General features: G+C 44.7%; 1 protein-coding gene across 2 annotated transcripts in view; it reads right to left on the reverse strand.

Annotated features, from left to right (window-relative positions):
- Positions 1–4,595: 4,595 nt before the first annotated feature.
- LOC124263224 (actin-like protein 6A) overlaps positions 4,596–14,217 on the reverse strand; it is a 33,139-nt gene continuing 23,517 nt past the window's right edge. The window contains exons 8-15 of one of the 2 annotated variants that reach the window (XM_046697816.1): positions 13,513–13,599; positions 10,918–10,953; positions 7,980–8,005; positions 7,687–7,801; positions 6,922–7,002; positions 6,312–6,407; positions 5,250–5,336; positions 4,596–4,776 (exon numbers count right to left, since the gene is read on the reverse strand). In XM_046697816.1, coding sequence (XP_046553772.1) covers positions 4,696–4,776; positions 5,250–5,336; positions 6,312–6,407; positions 6,922–7,002; positions 7,687–7,801; positions 7,980–8,005; positions 10,918–10,953; positions 13,513–13,599 — 609 coding nt within the window. In that variant the 3' untranslated portion in view covers positions 4,596–4,695. Of the gene's footprint in view, positions 4,777–5,249; positions 5,337–6,311; positions 6,408–6,921; positions 7,003–7,686; positions 7,802–7,979; positions 8,006–10,891; positions 10,954–13,512; positions 13,600–14,217 lie in introns of both variants that reach the window. The other variant, XM_046697815.1, reaches the window with a different exon arrangement.

The following is a 14,217-nucleotide window of genomic DNA, read 5'->3' on the forward strand; positions in this document are numbered from 1 at the left end:
TTTATTTCATCAATAAAGCTTTTGTCAGGCCCTTAGATCTCGCCACCATTGTATATACTACTTTTGAATCTCCAGTTAACTTCCCGGTCACACGTGACACTATTGTGTCACTATGACCGCGAACTAGCACTTTCCTGATCACATGATGGCTCTATATCGTGTTGACAGGATACCATTAAGGTTACCTGACAAGGTAAGTGTTAAATATTTTGCTTGGGGGGTAACATTGTGCCGTACGGTATGACTAATAATTCCTCTCTGACGAAACCTCTCCCTGGCCAATCTCTCAAGTAGTACAAGTTCGGCTCGTCAGCTTTGATGTCCACTTTATCTATGTTGTAAGTTTTGACTGACCATATCGGATCGGTGGATCGTTTCCGGGTGTCCCCTTCGTGTTCCCCCGGCTGGTAGAGGTACCTCACGAGGGCCCTATCGGGTATCTGTTTCTCCTTCCCACGCGATGGTGCAGCCGACTCAGCCACCACTGATTTCAGTTTGATAGCGTCGGCTGGTTTCTTGCCGGTGAGCCGAGTGGTTTCGTGGTTGATAACCGACACCACTTGAGGTAGCCGCGCTACCCATTCCGTCGATCGTTTTCCCGGGTTGGCCATCTCTCTCGCATACTGATGCCCGAATAAGCGCTCAGCCAAAGTCCTATTGAATCTCTCAACTATGGCTTGACTGCGATGAGCCCCGGCAGCGCCACACCTGACCTGGACGCCGTGCTTGGCTAGCAGTTGTGACATGGCACCCATGAACTCCCGTCCGGGATCGACTTGCAGTTCGGGGGGCCATGTCAGCGGACTGCGTTTGTACATGCGCTCGAATCCGCGGGCTACCTGGGCCGAGTCTTTCGCGGTTAAGGGTTCGGCTTCTTTGTAGGGGCTGGCCACGTCCACGACGGTTAGGGCATACTTGTACCTCTTGTCGTGGGGTAGGAACAGGAGGTCGGCCTGGTGGACGCTATTGGGTATGTTAATGCCGAACTTTCTTCGGGGCATGTAGCGTGGTGCCGGTATATAGATCTGCCACAGGGCTTGTTTTTCAAGCCACGCTTTGGCCTCGTCCGGGGGTACTCGTGCCATTTTGGCCAGCTTATGTACGGCGCTAGCTCTTTTCCAGTACCCACGTGGGCTGTAGTAAATAGCCTCAAACTTTCTTTGGTTCCGTGACATCGTTGTCGCCCCGACAGGGTATTTATATATACACCTATGTTCTTGGTTCAATTTTCTCATGCCCGTACGCGTACGTGTTGATCCCGTCGATGGCTATCCAACGCTTCATGTCCATCGGTGATACGGACGTCTTGTTTATCGTCAGTCCGTATATCCTGTGCCCGTCGCTTCTAAGCGTGTTCATTTGATGCCTGAAGGTGCGGGTCTTGAACAGGGCTTCCTTAAATCTGGCGTGTTTGATGTGTTGTTTCACCACGTACTTCTTGACCCCTTCGCCTTTCGGATCTCACCATTGTCGGCCTTCAGGATGGAGTACATCTTGGGTCTCAAGCCTATGTACTCAGCTATGGGCGTGCCGGCACACTCGTCCTTCATCTTGCAGAGCACTTTTTGATTTACTGTGCTGTGTATGGCATAGTCCTTGGGGTAGTCGCTGGTGTCGTACAAATCAAGGCGTTTCTTCATGTCCTTGTACACGTCCTCGGTTCGAATCTCCATCAGCAGGGAATCAGTGTCCGTGTACAGCACTTCACACCTGGCGCCGTACTGTTTCTTGAGCTCGTTGTAGTAAAGGTCGTACATCAAGTGTTTGGATAAATCGAGGATGCTCATCCCCATGTAAACAGGCCGGTTGAATTTGATGTGGCTCTTCTTCATGTGTAGGGCCACCAGGTCGTCGGTGAATATCTTGCTCCGGTTGAATGCCGGGCTGGCTATCAGTTTCCTGAGCTTGTCTTCCTCTTTCGACCAAACCAGCTTCACGGTCACACGTTACCTCAGGTTCTCCATTGTCTTACCGAACACCGAGTTGTTCATGAGCTTGTAGAGGTTTTTCTCAAAGTCACTGGTGGCCAGCTTTCGTAGGTCCGTGTTCATTCTGATGTAGGGCTCCATCCAGTGGCTCTGGTCGAACACGAGCACCCTGTGTATTTTGGTCAGCCTCATACCCAACAGCAGGTACAGCTGTAGGTTGCGATAGTGAACGTGTGGCCGGGAAGTTAACTGGAGATTCAAAAGTAGTATATACAATGGTGGCGAGATCTAAGGGCCTGACAAAAGCTTTATTGATGAAATAAAGCTTTACAGAGGCTTTTATTGGACTTGGTCTCGGGCAATCATTGTATATACTACTCTTTGTGATTTTTTATCATACTGGCTTTGAAAGGCAATATAACTTCAAGGCTTTTGAATCAAACCGGTGAAGGTCCGGGTTAGAATGAACCTTCAGTAATCCATGCTTGTCGTAAGAGGCGACTAACGGGATCGGGTGGTCAGGCTCGCTGATGTGGTTGACACATGTCATTGGTTCCCAATTGCGCAGATCGATGCTCATGCTGTTGATCACTGGATTGTCTGGTCCAGACTCGATTATTTACAGACTGCCGCCATATAGCTGGAATATTGCTGAGTGCGGCGTAAAACTAAACTCACTCACGAATCAGTCAACAAAGCCTATAAAATATGGCAATGAGTGAGTGAGTGAGTCAGAATTTATAGTCGCATCAGTTTTAGATGTGACAACCAAATAAGTTTAGTTCACAAAACCTGTTTCTTATATGAGATGTTACAAACACCCAAACAAATATGATAAACACATGTCAAGATACTGTATTACTTTATGGAATCTGCCGAGTCGGTTACACCATACATGTATTATGTTTAACCAATTTTTACAACAGAATATGTACAAGACACATATTAAACAGAACTGCTTCCTTTACTGAGCTTTGTTCACAAATAAATCTCACTGGTGAAGATCGGGTTAGAATTGGTGTTCAGTAACGCATGCTTGTCATAAGAGGCGACTAACGGGATGGGTGGTCAGGCTCGCTGACTTGGTTGACACATTTATTTACAGACCGCCGCCTTGTAGCTGTAATATTCCCAACAAGCAATCACAATCAAATCTTATCCTGGTTGTCACCAACAGCTGAGTTCACCAAGTGTTTTGTTCATGATTGGTGCAAACATGGTGCTGGCAAACAAAGAATCGAGATTTATGGAAAACTGGGATTTGAGTGAGTTTGGTTTTACGCTGCTTTTAGCAATACTCCAGCAATATCATTGCGGGGGACACCAGCAATGGGTTTCACACATTGTACCCATGTGGGGAATAGAACCGGGTCTTGGGCATGACGAGCTAACACTTAAACCACTAGGCTACCCCACCGTCCCAACTGGGATTTGAACAAGGATAGTCATTTGATTCATGTCGAGGGGACACATATGTAACACATATTTCAGCACCGGGGACATGTTAGATACTCTACTAATATCCATGTATCTAAAGGTTATGCCAGGACATTACAAGTGGTTATTCCTGCCCTGGTGAGCCATATCCCATGACAATTTACTGTCAGAGACACCTTCCAACAAAGAAGACCTGGGAACAACTTAAAACTGTCAAAGTCACAAAAAACAAAATCATATTTCTCACATTCACTTCTATGAGATGCATACTTCAATGTCTCTTACTTCCTTGATATGGTTTCACGGATGGCTGGACATTGGCCTTGTCTGTAATCATTATACTGAACCCCCGAGAAAGTTTACCCCCAACTTGTGAATGTTGTTTGATGCCTATCACCAATGCTCCAGCTGAATGTAGTGGTCACTAGTGGGTAAATCTGGGGCTGATGGCATGAGCAATGACATGACAGTTTTGGTGTGATGATCAAATTTTCCAGGTCACGCATAGTAAGCATCTTCACCTCACCAGTCATGTCTTGAGACAACCATGTGGCCCTGTGGCTCCTCAATCCTTGGACTCTCACATGAGTAATTTCAGTAGTATGTGATTGCAAATTATATTATGTGAGAAAGCTTTCAGAGAAGATGACATTTGAATTCCAGTATAAACAGAATGATTATTTGGGCCCATACGACGTTTACAATCATTGATAATATGACATCAGTTCTGGATACGGCCCCTGTTAGTCTCAATTCAGAATTCACTGATTCCTAACCAGTGAAAGTTTATAGAGCATATATTGCTTCTTCTAACCTGAGATTGAAAGGAAGTTTAGTCAAGTTTTGTTGTACTCAATTTAAAAAGGTTCCCTTTCTTGCAGATACTTGGTGTCATTAAAATGCATTCTTAGATCGATTTATACAATGTATATCTATAACATACACTTAAAAGCAACTATGTGCAGTCTACAATACAAAACATTGTTATGTAAAGAGGACTGAAAAGAGATATAGCAGTAGGGGAACTAAACTCTAGCTGTCTTAGCATGACTGATTCAAAGTGATTGAAATTTTGCTGGTCTACTTATATTCTTATGACCTAAATCAATCTAAAATCATCCTTTTTGCACAGATAGAATGTTCCAGATTCACACAAGACACTAGAAAACTTCAAAACTTCAAAATACCCTGCTGTATGACTGCTCTGACAATTCTAAAAAGACAACCACATTGAGCTATTGTGTTTATTTGATGGGTAATGATACAATTCTTGATGACAGCGGCTCCGACACGATGGGTTATGATTGAGTTTCTTCAGTTCACATAGTAGTTAGGGACATTTCCGCTCCACACAGCCTTTGCCCCCTTCGTCATACTCCTGCTTGGAGATCCACATCTGCTGGAAGGACCCCTGCAGTGACAGACAGATGCTAACATAATCATCAAGATACAGTGGAATAACATTCATTTGTGGAGGTTTTGAAATTGTTTGAAATTGGTTAACTTCCTTCCTAAAGTTCCATCTTAAAAGGTTTAAAACTGGCGAAACTTTTCATGAGGGGAACAGTTTTGGTTAAAACATGACTTCAAAGTTTTGTTTGAATGTGTAACACCTTGAGCAAGTGAAATGTCCACATTCAGCATACAGACAACTGCAGCCACGACAATCAGACATAAAACATCTGAGCAGGTGTCGTCACTTGTAAAAGGGGCAGCTGTCACACTGACACTGTGAGGCTGCAAGACACTACTGCTGGCCGGAGAATGTAGGAATGTCATTTTGCCATGATTACACATCCCCTCTGCAAGGTAATACTAACTATGAGAAGGAAGTTTAGTAGTGTCAGCAATATTTGCCTATGACTATAGATGAAGATGCCATACCAGCGATGCCAATATTGAACCTCCAATCCAACTGCTAAATCTCCTCTCTGATGAACTGGATGCAGCAATGATCTTCAGACGCATACTCTGCAAGAGAAATTTTCCCATTTACAAAAGATTTTGGATAATCTGATTTATCATCCAAAACTGTGTTCCACAGGAGATATCGCTTGTGTGAGATCAAACGATATCTCCTAGGAGATATCGTTTTGACAGTAGATTTTGTACAATGCCCTGACAATGCTATGACGTCATGTACTTGATGACGTCACAATGCTATGACATCGCTGCACTGCAAGTCTAATGGCAGTACCATGTTCAGAGATGTACATTTTTCATTGAAAATTAATGAAGAGTGATTTTGGATGATAAATAGAATCTCACCCTCGTTTCTTCTGATATCAAATATATCAACACTCGTTGATAAAGTTAAAAATATCCTCGGCAAGCCTCGGACATTTGTAACTTTATCAACTCGGGTCGATATAATTGATATCAGAAGACACTTGGGTGAGATTCTCTATTTACACACACAAACACAAAGATCTTTTTCGGATATTTAATTCATCCAGTTAAAGTCAAGCATTTTCTTGCATGAAGTCAGAGCATCTTGTATATGGTGTGCAGTCAAAACTACACTGTTTCCCTTCAGATGGAGTGAACAGGGCAGTACCATGCTGAAATGTCAATGTATTTGGGAACTTTTGTTATAACATATTAACAGATAAACTTTAAATATGTTTTACACTTTTTAACAGTATTTCCCGTTACCACTGGGAGGAGTTTAATCCAGAAACACACACAGAAACTGGAACTGCGGATATATAGTAACACCGGACCTATTTCTTGAGTCACATGCTATCAATGGCGGCGTGGCTATGGGGGTTGAACCTCCTGGTCACTATATAACATGCACCCTGCTACACAGCTGGACTTGTTGTTAACTAGCATTATTCATAAGAACATATACAGAGAACTATTGTGGAACAAGAACTAAAGTCAGCATCCACCAATCACACAGCAGGGTACTCTACTTCGGTACCCCTTCAGTGACTGTCTTACTGGTGGTGTCTTGGAGCTGAGGTCCCTGTTGAGTCTGTCTGTGAACCCTCCCACCAGTGTGTTGCCTCCCACCACTATCACACTGCTGTACAGACTCTGTCAACATAAACTCAGGGTCACTACATGGCTCAAAAACACATTCAAACAAGGGATTCAATCATATAATATTTCAGTGTGAAGTAAATGCATATAACTATATTGTTGTCAATATAGTTGAAAATGTGAGCCTACTAAAACATGTCAACAGGATGGTTATAAATGGAATCTAATCCTACCCTAGTAAATACATTCTTTATCTGAAAGAATAACAACGAACATTCTACTGAGACTGGCATTTGACATACTGACCTGCACCAAAGAATGAATGTTTTGTAATGGCAATACTCTTTGCAAGGTATTCAAGAAAAAACCTGTCAGCTGCATTTAAGTTCTGAACGCTAGGTGAGAAGCTTTTCACTGGATTTTCTAACCGTTACAGTGTGAATCTGTTGCTTGTATTCATAAATGTGGATATGGGCATTGTTTCACTTAATCAATTCTCATAAATCACCCCCTGCAATATAACCTTTAATGGAGAGAAGGCTGAGTTTGAGATGACAGCAAAACATACCGGCCTGATGTCGATGTCACACATGCCCACGCTGGTGGTGACCACGTGACCGACACCGAGCATAGTGTTCCCTGGAACATCCTGGAACAAAAGCAACAATAATAACCCTTGTTTGTCTGTCTTAGTGAAAACAAAACAAATTAATGCAAAGGATTTAATTCTCCAGTTTCTCTTAGCAGGAGTAATATCTATTTGAACAATTCATAGCAAAGGTAAACTAAATTCAAATGATCAGATGCTGAATATTTTTTTTCATGTTTTGTATCATCAAAAGGAGGTGGACATTGAACTGTTGCAGTGGTCTGAGGTAGTTAAAGACCATGTAACCATACCTTACCAATAGCTGTGCTGTGATAGCAATGGCACTGGGATTGTCAACAACTTTCCAACAATGATGCCTTGTTAGTTATTTTCCAATGTATGTGGAGTCAGCCCAACATGTGGAAGTTTAAAGTGGGAGGAATGGCCACAGTAATGTCTAAGACACAGCATGTCAAAGTCTACAAGCATGGGAATGGTGCTAACAGATTACGATTGACAATCTGGGATTCTGGAACACCACACTGCCCAGCCTCAGATGCCTGGGCTATGTGTATAGGTCCGTCTCCTATTCTCGCGGGTTTCCTATTCTCGCGGTAAATACGTTTTCTGCCGTAAGTACCGCGAGAATAGGAAACGCCTTCCTACCTGAATTAAATCACAGAGTGGTGTATTTGTTTTCTACTGTATAGTTTACTGTGAATGTTACATGTTTCCATGGGTTACCTTTATAACTGAAGGGTCGAACAGTCCTTCACACACTCGGAATCTTTCTGCTCCAAAATCCTGGTTGTAGCCATTTGGAAACTCATAGTGCATGGTCGGCATGCTCTCGGCAGTACTAGAACAGCAAAGCATAGAATAATGACTGTCAGGTTCAGTGACTTTGTATTCATGTGTGACTGATTCTATTTTCATATATTGTGCCCCTTATTTCTTTGGAGGGAGAGAACTTTAGAACTCGTTACCTGCTGTCATAGGGAGCATCGGACACTTGTATTACAGACTCAACTCATTATCTGCTGTCATAGGGAGTATCGGACACTTGTATTAGGGAGTATCGGACACTTGTATTACAGACTCAACTCATTACCTGCTGTCATAGGGAGTATCGGACACTTGTATTAGGGAGTATCAGAGACTTGTATTACAGACTCAACTCATTACCTGCTGTCATAGGGAGTATCGGACACTTGTATTACAGACTCAACTCATTACCTGCTGTCATAGGAGTATCGGACACTTGTATTAGGGAGACTCAACTCAGACTTCATTACCTGCTGTCATAGGGAGTATCGGACACTTGTATTACAGACTCAACTCATTACCTGCTGTCATAGGGAGTATCGGACACTTGTATTACAGACTCAACTCGTTACCTGCTGTCATAGGGAGTATCGGACACTTGTATTACAGACTCAACTCATTACCTGCTGTCATAGGGAGTATCGGACACTTGTATTACAGACTCAACTCATTACCTGCTGTCATAGGGAGCATCGGACACTTGTATTACAGACTCAACTCGTTACCTGCTGTCATATCGGGAGACTATCGGACACTGCTATCACAGACTCAACATCGGACACTTGTATTACAGACTCAACTCATTACCTGCTGTCGAGCATACAGACTCAACTCATTACCTCTGTCATAGGGAGTATCGGACACTTGTATTACAGACTCAACTCATTACCTGCTGTCATAGGGAGTATCGGACACTTGTATTACAGACTCAACTCATTACCTGCTGTCATAGGGAGTATCGGACACTTGTATTACAGACTCAACTCATTACCTGCTGTCATAGGGAGCATCGGACACTTGTATTACAGACTCAACTCATTACCTGCTGTCATAGGGAGTATCGGACACTTGTATTACAGACTCAACTCATTACCTGCTGTCATAGGGAGCATCGGACACTTGTATTACAGACTCAACTCATTACCTGCTGTCATAGGGAGTATCGGACACTTGTATTACAGACTCAACTCATTACCTGCTGTCATAGGGAGCATCGGACACTTGTATTACAGACTCAACTCATTACCTGCTGTCATAGGGAGTATCGACACTTGTATTACAGACTCAATACCTGCTGTCATAGGGAGTATCGGACTCATTACCTGCTGTCATAGGGAGGGACACTTGTATTACAGACTCAACTCATTACCTGCTGTGTCACTTGTAGGGAGTATCGGACACTTGTATTACAGACTCAACTCATTACCTGCTGTCATAGGGAGTATCGGACACTTGTATTACAGACTCAACTCATTACCTGCTGTCATAGGGAGTATCGGACACTTGTATTACAGACTCGACACTTGTATTAGACTCAACTCAGACTCAACTCAACTCATTACCTGCTGTCATAGGGAGTATCGGACACTTGTATTACAGACTCAACTCGTTACCTGCTGTCATAGGGAGTATCGGACACTTGTATTACAGACTCAACTCGTTACCTGCTGTCATAGGGAGTATCGGACACTTGTATTACAGACTCAACTCATTACCTGCTGTCATAGGGAGTATCGGACACTTGTATTAGGGAGTATCGGACACTTGTATTACAGACTCAACTCGTTACCTGCTGTCATAGGGAGTATCGGACACTTGTATTACAGACTCAACTCATAGGGAGCATTACCTGCTGTCATAGGGAGTATCGGACACTTGTATTACAGACTCAACTCATTACCTGCTGTCATAGGAGCATCGGACACTTGTATTACAGACTCAACTCATTACCTGCTGTCATAGGAGTATCGGACACTTGTATTACAGACTCAACTCGCTTACCTGCTGTCATAGGGAGTATCGGACACTTGTATTACAGACTCAACTCAGTTACCTGCTGTCATAGGGAGTATCGGACACTTGTATTACAGACTCAACTCATTACCTGCTGTCATAGGGAGTATCGGACACTTGTATTACAGACTCAACTCATTACCTGCTGTCATAGGGAGTATCGGACACTTGTATTACAGACTCAACTCATTACCTGCTGTCATAGGGAGCATCGGACACTTGTATTACAGACTCAACTTACAGACTCAACTCAACTTACCTGCTGTCATATCGGGTATTACAGACTCAAGTATCGGACACTTGTATTACAGACTCAACTCATTACCTGCTGTCATAGGGAGTATCGGACACTTGTATTACAGACTCAACTCATTACCTGCTGTCATAGGGAGTATCGGACACTTGTATTACAGACTCAACTCGTTACCTGCTGTCATAGGGAGTCATATCGGACACTTGTATTACAGACTCAACTCATTACCTGCTGTCATAGGGAGTATCGGACACTTGTATTACAGACAGACTCAACTCAACTTACCTGCTGTCATAGGGAGTATCGGACACTTGTATTACAGACTCAACTCATTACCTGCTGTCATAGGGAGTATCGGACACTTGTATTACAGTATCATAGGGATTATCGGACACTTGTATTACAGACTCAACTCATTACTCTGTCATAGGGAGTATCGGACACTTGTATTACCTGCTCACTACCTGCTGTCATAGGAGAGTTGTATTATCGTTACCTGCTGTATTCTGTATTACAGACTCAACTCGTTACCTGCTGTCATAGGGAGTATCGGACACTTGTATTACAGACTCAACTCGTTACCTGCTGTCATAGGGAGTATCGGACACTTGTATTACAGACTCAACTCATTACCTGTCACTCGTTACCTAGGCTGTCATAGGTATCGGACACTTGTATTACAGACTCAACTCGTCATAGGAGCTGACACTGTCATAGGGAGTATCGGACACTTGTATTACAGACTCAACTCGTTACCTGCTGTCATAGGGAGTATCGGACACTTGTATTACAGACTCAACTCGTTACCTGCTGTCATAGGGAGTATCGGACACTTGTATTACAGACTCAACTCGTTACCTGGTGTCATAGGGAGTATCGGACACTTGTATTACAGATGCAGCATAGTCCTGGAATACATCCTGGAATATCAAAAACATGGAACCTTTAAAGACACTAGAGTGTGATGGGAGAATCTGTGTCAAAGCCCTCCCCTGGTGCATATTTGGTAGTGTTTCCCCTGTGGTCCTGTGTTCTGGAGGTGTTTCCCCTGTCGTCTGGTGGTGTTTCCCCTGTGATCTGGTGGTGTTTCCCCTGTGTTCTGGTGGTGTATGGTCTGGTGGTGTTTCCCTTGTGTTCTGGGGGTGTTTCCCCTGTGTTCTGGTGGTGTTTCCCCTGTCATCTGGTGGTGTTTCCCCTGTGGTCTGGTGGGTATGGTCTGGTGGTGTTTCCCCGTGTTGTGGTGGTGTTTCCCCTGTGTTGTTGTGGTGTTTCCCCTGTGATCTGGTGGTGTTTCCCTGTGTTGTGGTGGTGTGTCCCCTGTGTTCTGGTGGTGTTTCCCTGTGGTCTGCTGGTGTATCCCCTTTGTTCTGGTGGTGTTTCTCCTGTGGTCTTGTGGTGTTTCCCCTGTGTTCTGGTGGTGTATTGTCTGGTGGTGTTTCTCCTGTGTTGTGGTGAAGTTTCCCCTGTGTTCTGGTGGTGTATTGTCTGGTGGTGTTTCTCCTGTGTTCTGGTGGTGTATTGTCTGGTGGTGTTTCTCCTGTCTTGTGGTGAAGTTTCCCCTGTGTTCTGGTGGTGTATTGTCTGGTGGTGTTTCTCCTGTGTTCTGGTGGTGTATTGTCTGGTGGTGTTTCCCCTGTGTTCTGGTGATGTTTCCCTTCTGTTCTGGTGATGTTTCCCTTCTGTTCTGGTGATGTTTCCCCAGTGTAGAGGTGGTATTTCCCCATTGTTCAGGTGGTGTTTCCCCATTGTTCAGGTGGTGTTTCTCCTAGGTTCTGGTGATGTTTCCCTTCTGTTCTGGTGGTGTTTACCAAGTGTTGAAGTGGTGTTTCCCCAGTGTTGTCTGTTTCTCCAGTGTTGAAGTGGTGTTTCCCCAGTGTTGAGGTGGTGTTTCCCTGTGTTCTTGTGGTGTTTCCCCTGTGGTCTGGTAATGTTTCTTCTGTGGTTTGTTGGTGTATCCCCTGTGGTCAGGTGGTGTATGGTCTGGTGGTGTTTCCCCTGTGGTCTGGTAGTGTTACCCCTGTGTTTGGTGGTGTTTCCCCTGTGGTCTGGTAGTGTTACCCCTGTGTTTGGTAGTGGTTTCCCTGTGGTCTGGAAGTGTTACCCCTGTGTTTGGTGGTGTTTCCCCTGTGGTCTGGTAGTGTTACCCCTGTGTTTGGTGGTGTTTCCCCTGTGGTCTGGTAGTGTTACCCCTGTGTCTGGTGGTGTTTCCCCTGTGTTTGGTGGTGTTTCCCCTGTGTTTGGTGGTGTTTCCCCTGTGTTTGGTGGTGTTTCCCCTGTGGTCTGGTAGTGTTACCCCTGTGTTTGGTGGTGTTTCCCCTGTGGTCTGGTAGTGTTACCCCTGTGTTTGGTGGTGTTTCCCCTGTGGTCTGGTAGTGTTACCCCTGTGTTTGGTGGTGTTTCCCCTGTGTTTGGTGATGTTACCCCTGTGGTCTGGTAGTGTTTCCCCTGTGTTTGGTGGTGTTTCCCCTGTGATCTGGTAGTGTTTCCCCTGTGTTTGGTGGTGTTTCCCCTGTGTTCTGGTAGTGTTACCCCTGTGTTTGGTGGTGTTACCCCTGTGGTCTGGTGGTGTTTCCCCTGTGTATGGTGGTGTTTCCCCTGTGTTTGGTGGTGTTTCCCCTGTGGTCTGGTAGTGTTACCCCTGTGTTTGGTGGTGTTTCCCCTGTGGTCTGGAAGTGTTACCCCTGTGTTTCGTGGTGTTACCCCTGTGGTCTGGTGGTGTTTCCCCTGTGATCTGGTGGTGTTTCCCCTGTGTTTGGTGGTGTTTCCCCTGTGGTCTGGAAGTGTTACCCCTGTGTTTCGTGGTGTTACCCCTGTGGTCTGGTGGTGTTTCCCCTGTGATCTGGTGGTGTTTCCCCTGTGATCTGGTGGTATTACCCCTGTTGGTGGTGTTTCCCCTGTGATCTGGTGGTGTTTCCCCTGTGGTCTGGTAGTGTTACCCCTGTGTTTGGTGGTGTTTCCCCTGTGGTCTTGTAGTGTTACCCCTGTGTTTGGTGGTGTTTCCCCTGTGGTCTGGTAGTGTTACCCCTGTGTTTGGTGGTGTTTCCCCTGTGGTCTGGTAGTGTTACCCCTGTGTTTCGTGGTGTTACCCCTGTGGTCTGGTAGTGTTTCCCCTGTGTGGTGTTTCCCCTGTGGTCTGGTGGTGTTTCCCCTGTGTTTGGTGGTGGTTTCCCTGTGTTTGGTGTGTGTTACCCCTGTGGTCTGGTAGTGTTACCCCTGTGTTTGGTGGTGTTACCCCTGTGTTTTGTGGTGTTACCCCTGTGGTCTGGTAGTGTTACCCCTGTGTTTGGTGGTGTTACCCCTGTGTTTGGTGGTGTTACCCTGTTTGGTAGTGTTACCCCTGTGGTCTGGTAGTGTTACCCCTGTGTTTGGTGGTGTTACCCCTGTGGTCTGGTAGTGTTACCCCTGTGGCTGGTGGTATGATAGAACATGATACTCTAGTTGTCTGTCTGTTCCAGTATTCCCCAGCTGTGTCCACTCACCTTGACCATGTAGTTGTGAAAAGACTTGGTGACACTCGGTACGTCCCTCTTCTGCCAGTTAGCCTTACTCATCTCTTTCACTTCTTCCTGAAACGTCCACACCCAAACAAGTTCACAAGGCAGAGATATGTTTGTGTCCACACCCAAACAAGTTCACAAGGCAGAGATATATTTGTGTCCACACCCAAACAAGTTCACAAGGCAGAGATGTGTTTGTGTCCACACCCAAACAAGTTCACAAGGCAGAGATATGTTTGTGTCCACACCCAAACAAGTTCACAAGGCAGAGATATGTTTGTGTCCACACCCAAACAAGTTCACAAGGCAGAGATATGTTTGTGTCCACACCCAAACAAGTTCACAAGGCAGAGATATGTTTGTGTCCACACAAGCTACCAACATTGTAACTCACAGCCTGTTTCCACACTGGGTTAAACTGTGACCATGAAAAACATGGTTTGGGGACAACTTGAATTTCAGACTTAAATGTGAACTTACATGGAGAAGTAAAGATCCTGTTCTTCTTAAACTTTAAGCATACATAGGGAGATCTGACAACCACTACGATTACAAACAGAAAAAATCAAAATGGCATGAAAAGAAGCATTATGCAAATGATGATAAGGAGGACTAGAAGATGTATTACACCACCATCATGGAAAATGTTTAAAGACTTGCCCAGTTCCAATAAGGCACATGAGTGAG

This window comes from Haliotis rubra, unplaced genomic scaffold, assembly GCF_003918875.1.
Source record: "Haliotis rubra isolate DU_JTF1 unplaced genomic scaffold, ASM391887v1 Scf872, whole genome shotgun sequence".
Taxonomy (NCBI): domain Eukaryota; kingdom Metazoa; phylum Mollusca; class Gastropoda; order Lepetellida; family Haliotidae; genus Haliotis; species Haliotis rubra.